Raw genomic sequence first — 21,590 nt, 5'->3', positions numbered from 1 at the left:
TCCATACCTGCACATCTAGCAGACCCCACCCCAATCAGTCCACCTGCCTGGTGGAGGTGCCCATCCTCCCCCGATGAGGCCACAGACCAGGCCCTCACTTCCCCTCAGGACCCCTTCCACTGCCCCTGCAATGCCTTCATCACCTCTATCTTTCCCAGGAGTGTGTGTGCATGTGCACGTGTGTGTATGTATGTGTATGTGTATGTATGTGTATATGTATGTATGTATGCACGTGTGTATGCGTGTGTGCATGCGCGTTTGTATATGTGTATGCGTGTATGTGTGCGGGTATGTATGTGTGTATGCGTATGCACGTGTGTGTTAGTGTGTGCGTATACACGTGTGTGTTTGTGTGTGTGTGTGCGTGTCTGTCCCACACTCTGCCGTACAGAAGCATCCGTGGTTCTCAAACATGAAGCATTCTCCCAGAGCTTGGTCCGAGCAAATGCTGTCTCCTCACTTGGAATATCGTGTTCATATTCCTATTCCGGCAGCCAGGACAGTGCCTGGCATAGTGGGAGAGCACAGTAAATGCTGACAGATGCGTAAGTCGCTCTGTGCTGTCCAGTCTGAGTCCTTCTCCTACACTTAAGTGTGTGAAGACAAATGGAGGAACGTAAGGTCTTCCCAGGAGACAGAACCAAAAGTCCAGGGAGAGGGAAGAAACAGGATGGTTACAGCTTTAGGAAGAGTGGCCGTTTTTGAAAGTGTGTAAATTGAGAACACGACTGAGCAAAGATATGAAGAAGTCACGAGTCTAAGAGAGACGCTCTGGAATCATCAAGTCTATCTGCTAATTGAAAACGAAACTAACTTTCACCTGTGAAAGAGTGGAGGCCAACTACCTTCCTGAGGCAGCTGGGTCCTCGCCATCAATGATGACAGTTCCAGGGAGGAGGCGGGGACATCATTGAGACCACTGTGCCCCCGGAGGGGACGTGCACCTTCAAAGGCCACCATCTGTGTGGTTCCGGGAGAACTCCTCCTAATGGGCACACCGCGGGCCGTGGCAACCTCTCGTGACACAAGCTCTCCAAGCAGGAGCGCGGAGCCCTGGCCCGATGGTTCTGGAAACCTCTCTCAGTGGACCATGGTCTGATTTTGGAATCTCGAGTTGGCTTGGGACTTGTAAACACCACGTGTGGCAAGTTCCCCATCCACAGCCCTCCAGACACAGGCCTGGGCGCTCTGATTGCCCACGAGGGGCAGGGAAAGCTGATGGCAGGTGAGCTGGCCCTCATCGCTCGGGAGGGCAGGGGCCGCAGGATGAAGGCTCCACTCGATGGACTGGACTTGGCCCACGGAAGGGGTGACTAGGAATCCCCCATGGAGGAGGTGACCAGGGACCTGGGAGGCACAGGGGCCCGGCTAAGACGTCACTGAGGGCGCTTTCCAAATATCCCTATCGCCTTCACTTTCTTTCTGGATCACATAAGACAATGGTATTTTTCAGTCTCCTATGAGCCTTCAACACACACTTGCAAGTGTGTGATCACTTAGCCGAGGGTACCCCAAACGAGAACTCCTCTGATATTGACTTTAAGCTGGAGTTACTGTTTGAGAAAAGATCTCCAAAAGGCAAATTCATTCCAACAATGCCCCCAGTCCTCAGCTTAATAACAAACATTGTATTTTCTTGAACATTACTGAACAAAGTTGATATAGAAGTAGTTAAATATTATACAGAACTGAACCTCAGTGGACAGTATTTGAAGGCAGTTTAGTATCAGTCACTAGCTGGGATGGGGGGCTGGCTCCCTGGGGAGGCCACGCTCCCCATCTGAACCAGAACTTGCAGTGAACGCAGAAAGGCGGCTACGGTGTCCTAAGAAACGTGAACAGCCAAGGAACCCTGTGCGTCCTTAGCTGTGTTACTTCCCTGTATTAGCCAACAATTTACTCTAAGAATGATGACATAGAAGGAAAGGGGAAAACGGCACCGTGGTTTCCTTTCCGGTCAGTCCTTCCTGACTCATCCGTAAACTGAGGGTAAGTTTTAGCGTGTAGGGAGAGTGAAATAAAACCAGGTAAGTTAGTTTTGTGCCGTGTTTCCACCGTCCTAGTCAAAACAAAATACATCCATGTACAAGTTATGAAGTACGAACGGGTGATTTTGGTGATTTCATACATGAGTTAAATGCTTTTATATTTGCATATTAAACTGGCACTGCACAATATAAAGAATGATAAAATTAATGCTAAGAATCTAAATTTTTTTGTATTTCTTTACTTAAACTGATAATAAATAGCAAATTAAAAAACACCATGACAAGTCAGAGAAAAACTGCAGGAGAATGGAAAAAGCTTTATATTTTAGCATCTTTAAAGGCACTTTCCCTGCTCTTTGAATAAAGGACCCCACATTTTCATTCTGCACTGGGACCCAGAGGATTATACAGCCAGCCATGGTTTCAGGGGTGTCCCAGGTATTACTGATCTTCTCAGCCCTTGGGAGGGCTTGCAGGGGCTTGGGGTAGTGGACCCTACACCCACTCCTGACCTCTTCCCCTGGCATCAGGCGGCTGTGATGCTGTCCTAGGATGTGAACTTTCAAGGTGGCCATGAGGTGAAAGTTAGGGTCCCCTCAGCTCCCCTGGTCCCGCTCAGAAGACCATCTCTGCTGGAAGCTCACTCCTACGGCTGACCACTTGAGAACACTCTGAGTCCCTGTGTTTGCTCTTGTGCCTTCCGCCTGGGACCCGCCCCTGCTCCCTGGGGACAGAGCCTATCACATCCCCCCAGCTTGGCCACCAGCTCTCTCCCTGGCCATCTCAGCCCCGTTCCCCAGTTGCCCTGGAACTTGATTAGTTTGCCTCTCTTCTCAGGGTAGCGCGGGGCAAGGACCATGCCTGCCTGCTCCCCGTGGATCTCGAGCCCAGCACTGGGCTGGGCAGATCCTGAGTCCACACTGACTGTTTGGTAAACGAATCAGTGCAAGAAGACACCCACGTTAGGATGTGTTTGGTTATTCAGTGTTTTTCAAAATTCAAATCTAGGGCTTATCTCAGTGAAGCAGCGAATTCCAGACATTAGCTGCGACACCAACTAGCTTAGACTTTCGCTAAAGCATGTGATGACCAGGATGTTTTAACAAAATGTTAAAAGAGCAATTCATTATTAATAGCCTAGGCAGATATCTATAAATATTTAAAATTTTTTAAATTAGTAATTTTTTAAAGAACAAAAATACAAACAGTCCCACCTTCCTTTTCTCTTATTTTTTCCACATCTCCTAACTTTTCTTCTTCTCATACCTTTGGTTTCTAGCCTGAATATTAGCTCTTTTGCAGGCAGAAATTAAAGAATAGAGTAGTTAAGTGATTGCAAAGCTTTCTCCATTAATTACATCTCTATAAAAATTTATAATATTTTATTTCTTGTTTCAAATAATTTATTAGTACCAATTACATCTTCTCAAGGCATAACGCAAAAGAAAAATGTTTAACATTTTATAATGATCAACATAGTAACTTTTGTTACTTTCTTTTTCCTAATTTCTGTACTAAGTCATCCTCCAAGATGTCGACCTGGCTATTTTATGAGTGATTTTGGAATACAGCATTTTCTAAGTCACGTTGGCATCAGTAGCCCTAAGCCGGCACCCACTTTAGTCAAGTGTGGTTGCTTGGAGAGTTTTTAAAGTGATGCTGAATCCTATCATTTGAACTTCTAAAAATATTGTTTTCCCTTAAACCTGATTATTCTGAAGCCACGTTAATTCTGACTTGAGAAAGCAGTGTCCAACATCGCAGCAAAGTGTGGCTCTTGTAACAAGCAGTTCCGTAAGTGGAGAAGGTGGTGTGACAAAAATCACAATGGACTTACACAAAACGGAATTTTCCTGTTTGCAAATGGCTTTTTCTTGCCTTGGTCCAACGTCCTTGACTGATGAGTGTCCAGCTCATCATGCAAACCAACAAGCCAATTGCTAAAAAGGTCTTTCTCATTTCTGCCAAGAACCTCTCTCTAAGAGTCTGTGAAATAAAAATGCCACGCGGAAGGCTGAATCGACACCAGCCATAAGATTAAGTCCAGAGTGCCGTGGAGATCACTGCACAGAACGCCTTCTCCCAAACACCACCACCACCGGACAAAGCAGGAGGGAACAGGCCGAGGGGATAATGCTGCCCAGGCCCCCAGGGAGGGACCAGATGGGACCTAATAGCTCTTTTCTACTACTAATTTCTATGATAATTCCGAGTTGCCACATGGCATATGTATTTTTTTCTTTAACCTAAAGACAGAATATCTGTCAATGAAGTGACCAGGATTTTAATGAAAGGTATTTTTCATGAACTGTATCTATTCACACGTTATATTTCTCACTCACCCCTCACCCCCACTCTCCAGCAACATGTCACTGATGGTAAGGTTGTGAGAAGTACAGAGACAGAGGTCAAACACAATATGCTTATCATCATTACCAATACTAATTAGAAACAGAGATCCTGAGTTTTATTAGGAGGTCAGATGTCTTTCGCAGCAATTTTTTTTTTTTTTGCAGCGATTTTATGAAGTTGCCTTAATTTCTTTTTCTTATGGTCAGGGGTCATGCCTGAATTTAAAGATGACAGCATGCCGACTAATGTTGGAGAAAAAAAAAAATTACACTAGTGAAATTTCTTCTGTTTTTAGAGAGAAGACCAGAAATGAGAGAAGGAGATATTAATGATTTGCGAAAATGACAAAAGGATTTCCAGCCATTCTTACTGATGAGTTCAAGTACAACTTTGTTGAGGGTGTCTTTCCCTGTCCTCCCGACCAGACGCAATGTCCCCCCTCCCCCGACCTCCTGGAACACCATTTGTGCTTCTCTGGTGGCACTTGCCACTTTCTTTAATTTATTAGCGTCATTTCTGGTAGGCACTTGGAGTGACCCCGTTGCATTTTCTCAGCACCCCACCTTACACACAACAGACTGCAGCAAACAGGGAGGAGGAGGAGGAGACTGAACTTGGGGAGAAATACCCCAGGAGGAATGAGCATCTTGTCATAGGTACCACTTCTTAGCATAAACATATGTGACTTAATTATGAAAATCAACTCTTCTAAGTTTGATGTAGCACAAAATTATTATATTTAATATCAACTAAGGAATGGTATGAAAATCACAGTTTTCTTCAACCCAGATTGAAAAAAATTCCCTCTTTCCCTTTTCCACCCAGTTGTTAAGACTTACCTCTCACAAGAAGGTGCCTGGCAGCTGGATGCTGGGACGGTTAATACATTACACACTTAGCGCAAAAAGATACAAGCTCTGGTAGAGGGGGATGAGGCACTTCACGGCCCTGCTGGCGTTGATGCAAGTGGCACAGATAAGGCTTGGCAGGAGCTGCCCACTCACGATTGCTCCATCAAACAGGGGCCCAAAAAACGGAACCTGTTGATTCAAGACAAAATAAAACCAAAAAAAAACAAAACAAAACCACTTAATTAAAAAAAAAACAACAACAACCCAGTAACAGTCAAACCAAAGACATGAGAACAGCTGCTTGATGTCTCAGACCTGTCACAACTGCACAGGCTGCCACCCACAGACTAGACCTGGACCCAGTTCCAGGGCTTTCAGATCAAGCCAAGCAGGATTGTTCCACGACGCTCCTCTATTGCGAACTCTTTGGCTAAACTTCTCATGACAGATTGTCACCAAGTTCTTCTCTTCCTTCTCGCGTTGTCATTCACGGGAGTGGCATCGTTCTTTCTAAGCATCTCCACTGTGTGGATTATGCACAGTACACAGCCGGGCCTCACTGTACACCCCTAGCCTGGCAACCTTCTGAAACCACTGTTGGAACTGGCAATATTTTTGCATGAATCCCGATGCATGTTAACTCTTAAAGGAGATGACAACTGTCCCCACGAGGTCCTTCTCCTTCTTGAACCTTCTTTCCCTCTGCTTCCGAGACACTGCATTACCCACATTTCCTTCTACTTCTTTAATAGAGACTCGGCTTTCCTTCATGCCTGGGCCACCCACAAGGTTTTGGTGCCTGTCTTTTCTGGATTTCTTTTTTCTCTCTCTCACTGTTTGTTTCATTAGAATTTCATCTGATCCATTCACTACTATGGAGATTGGCAGCTCCATGTGGTCAAGGACCAGGTCTTCCTTCTAACTCTTGTATTTATTCCTATCACATACTTATTCATTTATTCAAAAATATTTATTAGGTGACAGACACTGTTCTATTGACTGGGGACACAGCAGCAAATAACAAAAAAAATGCCTGATTTCACTGAGCTTAGAATTTATCTGAGGTTTCAGAGAATAAACAGTTTAAATATATAAAGTATGTAATACGTCAGGTAGTAGAGTGCTAAGGTGAAGAAGAAAGCAGGAAAGAGCAATAGGACTCTTTCGGGGGGTGGGGAGTCCTCCAGTTAGAGGTCGCACAGCCAGGGGCGCTGCAAGCACAGGACTGGACAGAGGGAGGGGTGACCTCAAGCTTCGAGGGCGGCTGACGGGAGAGCAGCCCAGGCAGGGCAACAGCAAGTACGATGCCCTGGGTGGGAGCAGAGTCCGTATGTTTCAGCAACAGTAGGAAGCCACGGTGCTGAAGCTGAGTGAGCGAGAGAAAGCACGGAAGGAGATAAAGTCAGACAGGTAATAAGAGGGGCTGTGAGGGGAATTTTATAGATCTGGATTTCCGCTCTGAGTGAGGCAAATGCCTTCTGGAGGGTTTAGGAAGTGAGGGATATGATCTAAGCTGCATTTTTTTTTTTCTTTTTTTGTCACGCTGCACTGCTTGCGAGATCTTAGTTCCCCGACCAGGGATCGAACCCACGCCCTTGGCTGTGAAAGCGTGGAGTCCTAACCACTGGACCACCAGGGAAGTCCCAAACCTGCACTTGAAAGGTATTGCTCTGGCTGCTATGTTGGGAAAACTGCGAAGAGTGAGCATTATGGAAACCAATTAGGGAACTACTGTGTGATCCAGGCGAGGGGTGATGCTGGCTTGGATGCCAGTGGTAGCAGGGGAAGTGGGGAGGTAGAGCTGAGAGGATTTGCAGAGAATTACTAATGAAGTGGGAGAGAAAAAGAGGCATGGATGATGCCACGGTGTGTGGCCTGACGACTGGAAGGTTGGAGACACCTTGTCCTGAAAGACTGGCGGGGAGGGCCATGAGCTCAGTGTTAGACGTGCTAAGCTTGAGATGCCTTTTAACTGCCCAGTGGTGATGCTCGAGGGTGGCAGTGGACACATCGAGTGGGAAGCCAAGGGGGAGGCTCAGGCTGGAGATTTGTAAGAGTTATTCACTGACACTTGGTGCTCATAGCCATGAGGCTGGATGTTCAGACAAGATAGGGCACGTACAGGGTGATATGGCCATAGCCCAGGCTGGGTATTCAGATGAGCAAGAAAAGAGGTTCAAGAACTACATCCTGTGGCCCTCCAATGTTTAGAGGTTGGAGACATGAGGAAGAATTATCGAATAACACTGAGGAGTGGCTGCATGTGGAGGAGAAAAGCCTCCAACGAGCAGCACTGACCCTGGTACATGGCTGGAATGCAAGTGAGTAAAATTCATTAATATTTGAAATAATTTAAATAAACTAATAAATGTGGGTCTCCAGCCTAGGTCTTTTGACTCATGTCAAAGACTATTTATCTGTAGAACACCTTTTCTGTGGTTAGAATTGGGGGAGGGGCTTGGCATACACAGTGAATGAAAGACTATCTTTGCCCGTAGGAACTGACATGAGGAGCTGACACAAGAAAACTATGCACTAATATCCTTCAACAAAAATGCAAGAACCCTTTACAAATATTTAGCAAATTAAATCCAGCAATATATAAAAAGGACACTGTATCTTGACCAAGGGGTACTTTCCATAAAAAAAAAACCAAGGTTGGTTCAATATCCATAAATCCATCAACGAAATTTACTACATTAATAGAATAAAGAAGAAAAACCATATGACCTTCTTAATAGAAACACGAAAAGCATAGATAAAATTCAACTCTCATTCATGATAAAAAAAAAAAAATTCCCAGCAAACTGGGAATAGAAGGGAACTTCCTCAATTTGATGAAACCTTCGAGGGAAAAAAAATTATGGCATAATTCATGGTAAAACAATAAATGTTTTCTACCTAAAGACCTGAAAAGGCAAGGATGTCTACGCTCACCTCTTTTAGTCAACATTTTTAAAGGTCCTAGTCATTACAACAAAGAAAAATAAAAGAGAGGAAGAAAAACGAAAGGAGCATAAAGATTAGAAAGAAGTAAAGTAATTTTTATTCACAGATAACATGATTATGTACATGAGAAATCCAAAGGACTTTAACTAGAACTAATAAGTGAATTGTGAAAGGTCACTGTATACAATATACCCTCCAAATAATTGTATTTTTGAATGTTAGCAACCAATAATTGGAAAATGACATTTAAAAATACTATTCATAATGGCATCAAAAACGTCAAATACCTAGAAATAAACTTGACAAAAGATATGCAAAACAACTATACTTAAAACTACCAAACATTGCTGAGATAAATTAAAGGCAACCAAAATAAACAGAAAGATGTACAATGTTCATCGATTGGAAGTTTCCATATAATAAAAATGTCAAGTCTTCTGAAACTGAATTATAGATTCAGTACAAAACAAATAAAAATTCCAACAAGCCGCTTTTATAGATATGGACAAGCTGATTTTAAATTTACATGGAAATGAAAATACATAGATTAGCCAAGACAATAATAATAAGACATATTACCTGATTTCAAGAAATACTGTAAAACTATAATAATGACTATAACATAATATTGAAACCAGGATAGACAAATATATCAACAGAACAAAATATGGAGTCCAAGAATAGAATCACACATGTATGATAATTGATTTGCAATAAAGGCAACATACCAATTTTATGGGCAAGGAAAGTCTGTTTCAATAAGGACACTGAAACAACTGCATAGACATACTGAAAAGTGAACCTTGACCTCTACCTCATACTACACACAAAACTGAGATGGATTATAGGTTGAAATATTAAAGCTAAAACCACAAAGTTGCTAGAAGGAAACATGAAAAAATCTTTGCAACCTTGGGTGAGGCAAGGATTTTTTAGGGTACAAAAGGTACCAACCAGGGACTTCCCTGGTGGTACAGTGGGTAACACTCCGTGCTCCCAATGCAGGGGGCCCAGGTTCGATCCCTGGTCGGGGAACTAGATCCCACATGCTGCAAGTAAGAAGTCTGCAGGCCGCAACTAAAAGATCCCACATGCTGCAACTAAGACCCGGTGCAGCCAAAAAAGATAAAAATAAAAAATAAAAGTACCAATCATGAAAGAAAAAAATAAATTGGACAATAAACATTTAAAAAATTCTGCTCATCATGAAAGTGAAAAGGCAAGCCACACATATTCCACCAAAGTGGATATATCCTAAATGTCCATCAACAAGAGCATGAATCAAAATTTGTGGCATACTGACTCAATAGAATAGTCCACAGTAATGAAAGAACAAATCTATAACATCATGGGAATGACCCCAATATAATGCTGAGTGAAAGAAACAGACACAAAGAAGTTCATACTATATAATACTATTCAAAAACAGGTAGAACTAATCAATGTTGACAGAAATCAGAATAGTGGCCACTTTTGGGGAGGATTGGTGATTTCTGGGGGTTGGTAACATCCTGTGTTTACATTTGGGTAGTATTAAATTGTCTACTTTGAGGGGCTTCCCTGGTGGTCCAGTGGTTAAGACTCTGTGCTCCCAATGCAGGGGGTGTGGGTTCGATCCCTGGTTGAGGAAGTTCCGCATGCTGCATGGCGTGGCCAAAATAAATAAATAAATAAATCGTCTGCTTTGAAGACATTCATCAAGCTGTGCATACAATGTGTGCCCTTTTCTTTATGTTACATTTCAAAGAAAATATATTTTAAAAGACAAGTAACAATACAGACGATTCGAACAACACAACTGACAAACTCATCCTAGTGGATACATACAAAATACAGTTGCAGAAGACATATTCTCTTCAAGCATGCGCAGAATTTTTTTTTTTAATTGACCATATTCTAAGCCAAGGATATAGTCTGTGGGGCCTAATTACAGCCTGGTGCCTTTTTTGAATGGCCTGCAAACTTAAGAACGGTTTTTACTTTTTCAAATGGTTGGAAAAAAATATTTTGTGACATGACATTATATGAAACTCAAAATCAGTCCAAAATACAGTCTTACTGGAACATGGCCCCTCTCTTCACCTGTGTCTGCTTTCACACAGCAATGGCAGAGCCGAGTAGTTGTGACAGACACTGCATGGGCAACAAACCCTAAAATGTTTACTACCTGGTCCTTTAAGGAAAAAGTTAGCTGGGCCCTGTTCTCGGTCACAGAGCAAGGCTCAAAAAATGTCAAGGGGTTGAACTCATACGATCCGTATTTTGTGCCCAAAGAGCTATTAGTTAAAAATCCACAGCAAAAGGAAAACCAGAACAAATCTCTATGTTTAGAAATGAAGATGTGGCACATATATACAATGGAATATTACTCAGCCATAAAAAGAAATGAAACTGAGTTATTTGTAATGAGGTGGATAGACCTGGAGTCTGTCATACAGAGTGAAGTAAGTCAGAAGGAGAAAAACAAATACCGTATGCTAACACATATATATGGAATCTAAGAAAAAAAAATGTCATGAAGAGATTAGTGATAGGACAGGAATAAAACACAGACCTACTAGAGCATGGACTTGAGGACATGGGGAGGGGGAAGGGTAAGCTGTGACGAAGTGAGAGAGTGGCAGGGACATATATGCACTACCAAATGTAAATTAGATAGCTAGTGGGAAGCTGCCGCATAGCACAGGGAGATCAGCTCTTTGTGACCACCTAGAGGGGTGGGATACGGAGGGTGGGAGGGAGGGAGGGAGATGCAAGAGGGAAGAGATATGGGAACATATGTATATGTATAACTGATTCACTTTGTTGTAAAGCAGAAACTAACACACCATTGTAAAACAGTTATACTCCAATAAAGATGTTAAAAAAAAAAAGAAATGAAGAAATACTTCTAAATAACTCAGGGGTCAACAAAAATACTGAAATGAATATTTTAAAATATGTTAAGCTAAATAATAATGAAAATAGTGGATATTATATCTTACATGTTGAAACAGTACTCAGAGGAAATGTGTAGGATTAAATGCGTATATTAGAAAGAATAAAGGCTGCAACTGAATGAGACAGGCATCCATCTCAAGAAATATTGGGAAGCCAAAAGAATAAAATGAACTCGAAGAGTAAAGGGAAAGAAAAAAAAGGCAAAACTAGGCATTAATGAAATAGAAACACAATAGAGTAACCAAGATCAAAAGTTGGTTATTTGAAAAAAGTCTAATACAATTAATTGATAGGTCTTTGGCAAGATGAATCAAGAGAAGAAGACAGTACAAATAAATAATATTAAAAATAAAAGGGGGACACGACCACAGATGCTTAGAAAATGTGTACAGCTTTTTATGCCTATTCATTTGGAAATTTAGACGAAATTGCTAAATTTCCAGTAACATACAACTTAGCTAATATAGATACAAGATAATATATAAAAACCATAATTCTATAAGCTTTAAAGTAATTGAATCACAGTGAAAAAAAACTATTTTAAAGAGGAAAAGCCATCCCAGATAGCTTTACTGGCAAATTCTACAAAACCTTTAAAGAACAAATTATTATTTTAGAGACAATTCCAGTGTATAGGAAAAGGGAAACCAAACCCATTCATTTTATTAGGCTAGTGTAATCTTAATAACAAAATCAGGAGCCAATCTCACTCATGAACATGCATGCAAAAATCCCAGCAAAATTCTAGCAAGCCAATTCAATAATGTGCAAAAAATAATAAAACTTCATGACCAAGTTGAGTATATCCCAGGAATATGTGTGGGTTTTCATTAAAAATCAATCTATATACTTAACTACATTAGTAGTAGAAATAAGAAAAGTCAGAGGATCACCTCAACAGATGTTGAAAACAGTGTTTCATAAAATTCAAAATTCATTTATGATAAAAAAAAAAATTCTTAGCCATCTTGGAATAGACGGGAACTTCCTTAATCTGTTAAAGAATATCTACTAAACCCTACAGAAACCACTAAATTTAAGGGTAAAACATTAAAAGCTTTATGTATGTAAGAGAGAAGAATGTCCCCTTGATCACATCTATCAACATCTGTGCTGGAGATCCTTGCCAATACAGTAATGCAAGAAGTAGAAATAGGAGATTATGAATTAGAAATGAAGAAGCAAAATGGTCATTATTTCAGATGACATGATTATATTCACAGAATCTCCAAAAGAATCTACAGAAAACGCTCCAAATTCATAAGAGGGTTTATCAAGGTCAATGGACACAGCATAAACAGAAAAATCCTATTGCATTTCTATCTACCAGCAACCAATGGTTAGAAAATGAAATGAAGAGATACTATTTACAACTGCATAAAAATATGGATTCCATAGGAATAGATCTAACAAGGAAAGTATACAGAAATCTTTAAAACTTCACTGAGAGATGTTCCAGTAGTCTAAATATAATAAATGGAAGGATGTATCTGTTCATGGACTAGAAGACTCAGCATTTGTTATTTCCCATCCCAGACTGATCTGTGGATTCAACACACCGTATCTGATGAGCTGATTCTAAAATGTATATGGGAATCAGAGAGGCCAGGAAAAGCTAAGACATTCTTGAGGAAGAACAGGGTAGGGGCTGGCCTCATTTTATAGCAAGTTACACCATAAGCTGTAGGAAGCAAGACAGTGTGACAGAGGTCCACTGGACCCAGTGGAGCTGAGCGGAGGGGCCTACATGCAGGAAGATTGTTGAAAACTCATTTCCCATGATCACTGGGACGTACTGCCATGTGAGGGTGGGATACTGACTTATAAGATATGGTATGTCCTTGGAACCAGGGACCGATACATGGTGGCCTTTCTTCCATAACCAGACTACTCACATCTAGGTATAGCGGGGGAAGGAGAGTGCCTCTCCCTTTACTCCTCCTGACCCACATGTAAGTTTCTTCTTTTGCTCCTACAATGCTGGTCTCTGATGTTAGTTTTTAGTAAGGAAGGGAGCAGCAACCCTACCAGAAGAAGGCACTGTGGTTCCCCTCAATTGGAAGGGGAAACTGCCCCTGGTTATCAGGCTCCCCAGATCACTGGACAGCAAGGTGGTACAGGGAGTTCTGGGGTGGCCTGGGTGACTGGCTCTGCTACACAAGGGGGATGGGGAAAAGGGAATCTCCTGGGCAGCCCCTCCTGCTCCCACGCTCAACGGGAAATTTAATGGAAGACTACATCAAGTATTAGGCCTAATCATAACCTCAATTCATCACTTTGTCCCTGTTGAGCATGTATATTCACAACCAACTAAAGCTTCTGCATGATGACCAAATCCCGGAGATTAATAAGATTTTCCAAGACTGATGACAAACTAGATTTCCTTTCCAGTTGCAAATTAGGAGATGCATGTGGAGCCCCTCTCATGTGCTCCGTGTTGAAAAGAAGAACAGCCGTGAGAGGAAGCACAAAGCTAGAAAGTACAGCCCCACTGATTTTCTCCTCATCAGGCCCGGGTCCAGCCCAAGGCACTTTCACAGCCAGGTTCTCTTGGCCAGATCCCGTGAAAGCAGAGAAGACGTGCATCTGCAGAGAAGTTCCTGCTGCAACACTGTGCAGCCTAACAGCACAGGGGTGCACTCAGTTGCTGGAGCAAGGACAAGGGAGAATCCTTGGGACACACAAAGTGATCGGAAATCTCCTTTTGATTTGTGGGAATTAATCTTTCAAGGACTCAGTCGAGACATTTTGGATAATCAACGACTGAGGTCTGTTCCAGTTCCTCATGGATGACCTCTAGCTTCCGGAACTGGAACACTGCCACAAGATCCAGGCCTGCTGAGCCCCAGGCTGTGCTGGAAGCTGTAAATGCAGAGTCTGGGTGGTGTGACTTACCCAGTTTGGTCAGTTATGCCTCCCTTTTTAAAAACTAAAGGTATCTGTTCATAACAAAGATATGGCCACGATTTTTGTGCCCAGCTCTTTGACACTGCTTTTCTCATGTACGAGGTGGTGACTTAATCAAAGGTCTAGGATGCCGCACATATGCCTGTAAAGTGTACACATAGTCCTTCATTAATAAGCCTCTGCACACAGGTGTGACAACTAACACTCTTCTACTCAGAAAGAGATAGACGCTACTGGGATTCAAATTCTGGACTTGGTTTGTCTACCCAGAAACCAAGTTTGCTACACTTGCATCAACTGTAGACGTATTTGGAGCCCAGGGGCAGTGCGGTCTGCCCTACTGCCCTCACAGACTGGCTGAAAGGTTCAAATGCTATATTAATAAGTGTGGTGCAAACAGTACTGTCCTAATGAGAAGGAATGTAGAAGAATCATATACTTTTGCGATAAGGGTGAAAACTTTAAAAGAAATATAAGGTAGGTTTCTGAGAAGGAGAATGTTTATTTCCAAATATTTTAATCTCTGTATATGTATAAATATGTTCTCTAAATATCAGAAGATAATATTTTGAAAAAATGGATCAACAGAGGACTCTCAAATTTTGCCTGAAACTTCTGAAGAGTACACAGAATCTTTCTAGGCTGAAAGGGGCAGGGAGATCAGACTTCATCTGTTTCATAGTTACGTATTTGCCTGCTTTGAGGGCTATAGAGGAATACAGAGAAGTAAGTCATGGCTCTTGCCCACAGGCAGTTTGCACGGAAGATAAAAATATGTATTCAAGAAGGCAAAAAGGTGAAGAGAAAAAAAGAGCTTTAGGCTGAGTACAGACATAACGTTCTGTAGCCAGAGAGAGTCCTCTTCTAGCTGAGAGAAGCCTCGGAAGCCTTCATGTAGGAGGTGGTCATGACCGTGGGCATCAGCAGAGACTGGTGGTGGGAGGGGAGGTACACCCCAGGCAAACAGTGTAAGACGGGAAGGAAAGGGTGAGGGGGCACTGGCTCTCTTTGCTAAGGCAGCTTCCCCACCACGTAGGTCAGGAGGTGTTAATCCAGCGGAGCATTAGTTGGTGTTGTGTGAAAAGAAGTGCCTAAAAGGTTACAGATAAATAAAGAGCAAAGGTGTCGACAGAACCGGGCAACGGTCCACACGCTGCTGCCGAGGGGCTTCCTGGGCAAGTCAGGGTAAGTCAGAGGCGGGGCACTAAAGGAGGTAAGGCAGGAGGGAAGCCTAGACTGTGGACTTGAGAAGATTGTAAAGCTCTGGAATTGGTACCTTGGGAAATGCACGGAGCATCAGAATCACTGAGAGATACAGGAAAATACTGAAGAACAGGCGGGGACCCAGCTGACAGCGGACTCCGTGAACGCCCAGCAGAAATAACCAGCTCGTCTTCACAACTCGTCGCTGCTGTATTTGCCCACCTGCAGCCTCTCCACCCACCTAATGTCCTGGGAAACCAAATGCAGGCAACACAGAGCACCAGGTAAATTTTCTACGTTTATTCATGAGATGAAAAGGCCACGATGAAAGCATGCTCTTCAAGTCTGTGCGTGTCGCTAGGAGATACAACCTTGTAGAGGCCACAGAGCTAACCTGGAGATGGTCTTTGCAAACTAAGTGGTCAGGAACCAAACGCAGAAGTCAGGTAGGTTAGAATGCATGTCTTTATACTCGGAGGGAAAAGCCACATTACAAAAAGATGGGAGTAAAGCAAGGGCCTGTGAAGTGAAGAGTAATGGCAATAATGACCACAGTCTCTATGAACAGAACTTTGTGAGCTGGAAAATAACATTAGAATAAGAGGTCAGGAAGGAAAGACACGGAAGAAAAGAGCTTCTACACACGGGCGACTAGGCGTGCGGGGAGACGCCCATCCCCCCAGAGAAGCCGTCTGGTTACCTACCCCGAAGCCAGAACCGCCTCATCACAGATGGGGTCGGGGACCACCCCTGGAGATGTGGTCCTACAAGGCTCACATCGAGGGGCAGGCCTTCACGTCCACCAACCAAGGAACCAGGGTGGAGCAGCCCCACCACCGGGGACACCAGGTGCCTTGCCCTGAATCCTGCCTACGAACCTAGGAGAACAGAACCTATTTGGGGGCGTTTCATGAAAATTGCAAACAACACACTTTCTCACGTTTCTGACCAGATCCCCAAAGTCAACCTAAAACAACCAAAAAGTTATCATGAACAATGAGAGAATCAAGTGCCAGACTGGAAATAACAAAGGGCCAAAATGAGAGGCCAAAGGGAAAGGAGTGATTTCTGGGCGTGGTTATTCACAGGGCTGTAGGCACCAGGGATTCTGGCTGCACAGACAGGCTGACCCTCACAGGGTCATCTGTGCGTGAGTGAGGTCAGAACCGGTGGTTTCTCAGGGCGCGTCTACCCCCCGTGTCTAGGATTCCAGGACCTGCCAGTTTCCCCCTCTGGGAAGCTCATGATCCCACGATATGAACTTCTGAACTGAGAGGGTGTGTTCTGGCTCTGCATTTGTGCCTGAGATGCCAAAGTGGGTGACAGATACATCGGTTAAAAAATTGCATTCAAGGGCTTCCCTGGTGGCGCAGTGGTTGAGAGTCCGCCTGCCGATGCAGGGGACACGGGTTCGTGCCCCGGTCCGGGAGGATCCCACATGCCACGGAGCGGCTGGGCCCGTGAGCCATGGCCGCTGGGCCTGCGCGCCCGGAGCCCCTGCTCCGCAACGGGAGGGGCCACAACAGTGAGGAGCCCCCCAAACGCAAAAAAAAAAAAAAAAAAAAAAAATTGCATTCAAGTATAACAACTTTTCCGTTGGGGAAAAAAAAAATATCAGTTACTTTATTTGTCAGAAAGACTGAGAAGTCCATGGACTGAAAATTTTATAAAAAGTTAAAATGTGTTAAATTCCAAGCACTTATGTGCTCCATGGTCCAGGGTAGGATGTGGAGGGGGAGGCATGGCCCTGTCCTCCAGACATGCACATATGTGTGTGTATATATTTTATATACATTTTACTTCTTTTAGAGTTTGCCCTTGAGTTTGACATATACATTTATAACTAATCCAAGTCCTCTTTCAAATAACACTTACTGCTTCACAGGTAGTGCAATTACCATATAACAGAATATTTCTAATTCTTCCCTCCCATCCTTATAACACTGCTGTCATTCATTACTTATCCATAAGTTATAAACACTGAATACATTGTTGCTATTATTGTTTGGAACAAAATGTTATTTCTTAGATCAATTAAGAATAAGAAAATAAAAGACTTCATTTTACCTTCATTTATTCCTTCTCTAAAGCTCTTCCTTTTTAAAGTAGATCTGTGTTTCTGTTCTGTAACATTTTCTCTCTTTTTGATGAATTTATTGTAATATTTCTTGCAAGGCAGGTCTACTGGCTACAAATTTCCTAATTTTTGTTTGAGAGAGTCTTCATTTCTTCTTTCACTTTTGCAGAATGCAGAATTCCATGCTGGTGGTTTTTTTCTTTCAACACTTGAAATATTTTACTTCACTTGCTTCTAACTTGAATGATTTCTGGCTAGAAGTCCAATGTAATACCTATCCTTAAACCTCTATAGTTGTTATTTTTTTTCCCTCTGGTTTCTTTTAAGATTTTCCCATTGTTTTTGATTTTTGGTAGTGTCTGTTTGGGCTGCTTTAACAGAGTACTATAGACTGGCTGGCTTATAAACAACAGAAATTTATTTCTCACAGTTCTGGAGGCTGGAAAGTCCCAGAACAAGACGTCGGAAGATGGCTGGTACATGGAAGGCTGTCTTCTCTCTGTGTTCTCACACGCAGTAAGGGGTAAGGGAGCTCTCTGGGGCCTCTTTTATAAGGTCACCAATCCTACTCCTGAGGGCTCCACCCTTATGACCTAATCACCTCTCTACCCCTACCCCTAAATACCATCACACTGACAGTTAGATTTCAAAATATGAATTCTGGGGGGTGGGGGGACACAAACATTCAGTCTGCAACGTGCAGTTTGAATGTGATATGACTAGGTGTAGATACTTTGGTATTATCCTCCTGGGTGTTGTCTACATTTCCTGGATCTGTGGTTTGGTATCCACAGGGAAATTTTTCACATATTATAATTACATATTAAAATATATGTTATATAAAAATATCTTTAAGTTATAATTTCAAATATTTCTTCTGTTCCTTTCTTTCTTTTCCTTCTAGTATTCCCATTAGGGGTATATAACACTTTATAATTATCCCACAGGTCTTGAATGCTCTGTTCAGTTTTCTTATCATTTTTTCCCTTTGCATTTCAGTTTTGATATTTCTATTGACATGTCTTCAAGCTCACAGTTCCTTTCCTCACCCGTCCAGTTTATTGGTGAACCCATCAAAGGCATTCTCCATTTCTGCTACAGTGTTTTTGATTTCTAGCATTTCCTTTTAATTCTTTCTTGGAGTTTGCATCTCTCTGCTTCCATTACTCATCTCTTCTTGCATGTTGTCCATTTTTTCTATTAGAGCCTTTAGCATATTAATCATAGTTCTTTTAAATTCCTGATTTGATCATTTCAAAATCTTTACCATATCTGAGTCTGATTTTGATGCTTGCTCTGTCTCTTCAAACTGTGGGGTTTTTTTTGCCTTTTAGTATGCCCTGTAATTTTTTTGTTGAAAGCTGGACATGATATACCAGGTAAAAGGAACTGAAGTAGATAGGCCTTTAGTGTAAAGCTTTATGTTTGTCTGGCTAGGAGTTAGGCTGTGTTTATGGTTTGCTGAAGTTGTAGATGAAGGTGTCAGAGGCTTCCTTGGATGCCTCCATTTTTTTTTAAAATTTATTTATTTATTTTCGGCTGCGTTGGGTCTTCGTTGCTGTGCAGGGGCTTTCTCTAGTTGCGGCGAGCGGGGGTCACTCCTCGTTGAGGTACGCGGGCTTCTCATTGCGGTGGCCTCTCCTGTTGTGGAGCACGGGCTCTAGGCACCCGGGCCTCAGTAGTTGTGGCTCGCAGGCTCCAGAGCGCATGCTCAGTAGTTGTGGCTCACGGGCCTAGTTGCTCCACTGCATGTGGGATCCTCCCGGACCAGGGCCCGAACCCGTGTCTCCTGCATTGGCAGGCGGACTCTCAACCACTGCACCACCAGGGAAGCCCAGATGCCTCCGTTTTTGACTCCCCTGTTGTGTCTGGGTTTCTCTAGAGACTTCATGGATAAGGTCTCAGATGTGCAGCTCTTTTGGTTGTTTCCTGTTACTATACAAAAGTCTGGCTGATGCCATGGTGAGGTGTGGGGGAGAAGTGCTCCACGGACCTGTCATGAGGTCCCTAACCCTAAGCCTAACCTTAACCCTAAAAAGCAGTCCCATAATCAGTGAGATGGAGCTGTGATAAAAGAATTCATGAAGAAAACTAGACAACAAAAAACCCAACTACAACAAACAACAAACTAGTGAATTTCAAGTACAGCACAGAAAGTACGCCTCTTGTTCTGGGGGCAGTGGGCCTGTGTCCTGCTTACAGAGGAGTTCTCTACACTCCTGACACCCCAGCCTGCCTTGCCCAGCTTTGGCAGAGGGTGTGTGCAGCCGCGTGCAGGAGATTTGAAAGGCACATGCGTGTCTGCCGAGGGGTCAGAGAGCGGGCATCGTGGGCCCGAAGGCCCTTCCTGCTGAGGTCACTTGGGGCAGAGGATGAGAACTGTCCTACTTTCTGACACAAAGCGGGCTCTTCCACTGGCCACTCAGGACACATTTACACAGGCTGGCTCTGGCCAAAGCAGGAGGATAAGGCAAAAGCAGAAAGATGTATTATCAAAGACCAACTGAAAAAAAGGGAAAACAATGGCAACTTTTGAGGAAAATCAATTGAGAAGGAATTTTTAATAGCCAAATTGTTGTGAAAGATAAAACAGGAGCTATGAGTTAATAATAGGCTATAGATTTTTTTCCATCTGTACTGAGGCTTATCTTGTAAATAAATGTTCCTTATTATTCTTTGGCAACTGTTTGTGGGTGACTCAGATAGTCTTTCAAAACTGGACAAAAGGAATAATATAGATCTCTTGTATCCAGGGAATTCCTCAAATTAGGAGTGGCCATGAATTAGAGAAGAAATTTGATTTTGATATAACATCTGCAAATGACAGCTGCCTTTTCACAAAGTTCCCAGTGTCATTCCTCTACTTTAAAAACTCCCAATAACGATAATAATAAATTACCAAAACAGAACATATTGCAGTAATCCACTTAATTACATATTTAGTGAATTCTGGTTATTCAGTATTCTCAGTTATCTTTTCAAAATAAATGATTCTTTACATATTCAAAAACTAACAACTTACTTTCCCTGAGAATGTCCCGAAGTATTTTAAAATGTATGACTTAATCTCAAAAAGGTTATTTGGTTGGGGCTGAGATAAATAAGAAAATCGAACATTTGAAATGAGAGGAAATTTACATAACCATGTTGCAGTCAAACACATTCCCTTTATAATAAAGCCATGCTAGGAAAAGATTTCCTTCCAAACACAGGTGCCAACACTGGCTCCTCTTGGCCTCACATGTGCAGACGCTCTTGTGACTTCTGGTGCATCAGCCCTAACTAGCATTTTGAGCACTTCCTCCAGGGAAAGGTCCTGGGCTAGGTGTCATTCTGGAGAGACACACACACACACACGCACACACACACACACACACACACAACAGCTGCAAGGGAGCCAGAAACTACCTCAACAGCAGCTTCAGGGCAACTCAGGGAAAGGATGGGCATCTAGGAACACGAGGACCCAAGGAGGGCCCATTCTCTTTCAAGGGTGCTTAGAATCCCCAGAAGGACTGTAGACACCCTGGTCCCCAACCTGAATGTTACACCTGAGGAAGTTAAGGTCCAAAGACATTAAGAGACTTGCCCAAGACACCCCCCACTATGGCAGCACAGGAACTGGAACATTGGGGTCCCCAGCTCCTATCCTATTACTCTCTCCTGCCTGTGCTTCTTAGAAAGGACTGAATCATCACCTGTTTTCCTCCCAGGCCCATAACTACCATGGCCAAGTAAGGAGAGTTTAGAGGATGTTAACATGTTTTTCATTTACAAAATGGACACTGGTTGGGGTGACAAAGAGGATGCTTTCCCACAGCTTCCTCTTGTCTTAACTGCTCCTGGTCAAGACTGCTTCCACTCATCTACCCTTTGGTCAGATAGTCACCAGCCAGTCACTCATGTGCCTGGAGAGAAACATGACAAAAATGCTAAAACGTACCTTCACAAATTCATACAAGCCAATGTGCTGAGTACCCATACTGTTTCCAATTACTGGAAGAAGGAAAGTAACACGCGTTACCTCCTGCAGTTTGGAGGCTTTACGAATCACTTTTCTGCAGGACAAACTGGGCATTTTAACAAACCCTGTAAATCACTCATGTTCTGCCCCATGTGTACATCTTCTCTGACTGCTGACTTGGTAATACAAGTAGAAAAAACCACAAGTCTGACAACAGTACATTTCTTTTCCGTGACCAAAGGCTACGGTATCCACATTTATGGAGACAGACTTATCTTGAAAGTAACCTAACAATGATATTACATTGCTCAGCACACTGATTTTTTTTAAATTCATCTTTTAAAAAGTTCAATGAAAAG

General features: G+C 42.8%; 1 protein-coding gene across 5 annotated transcripts in view; it reads right to left on the bottom strand.

Annotated features, from left to right (window-relative positions):
• Positions 1-21,590, bottom strand: part of RALGAPA2 (Ral GTPase activating protein catalytic subunit alpha 2) — a 285,791-nt gene that overhangs the window by 72,107 nt on the left and 192,094 nt on the right. For 2 of the 5 annotated variants that reach the window (XM_055090829.1, XM_007100224.4), the window contains one exon: positions 5,253-5,380. In XM_055090829.1, coding sequence (XP_054946804.1) covers positions 5,253-5,380 — 128 coding nt within the window. Of the gene's footprint in view, positions 1-5,179; positions 5,381-8,790; positions 9,781-21,590 lie in introns of those variants that run through there. The other 3 variants (XM_055090830.1, XM_055090831.1, XM_055090832.1) reach the window with 3 other exon arrangements.

Source organism: Physeter macrocephalus, chromosome 14, assembly GCF_002837175.3.
Source record: "Physeter macrocephalus isolate SW-GA chromosome 14, ASM283717v5, whole genome shotgun sequence".
In the NCBI taxonomy this organism is placed as follows: domain Eukaryota; kingdom Metazoa; phylum Chordata; class Mammalia; order Artiodactyla; family Physeteridae; genus Physeter; species Physeter macrocephalus.
The sequence above is the reverse complement of the archived record's forward strand: the minus strand, read 5'-3'. Positions and strand labels throughout refer to the sequence as shown.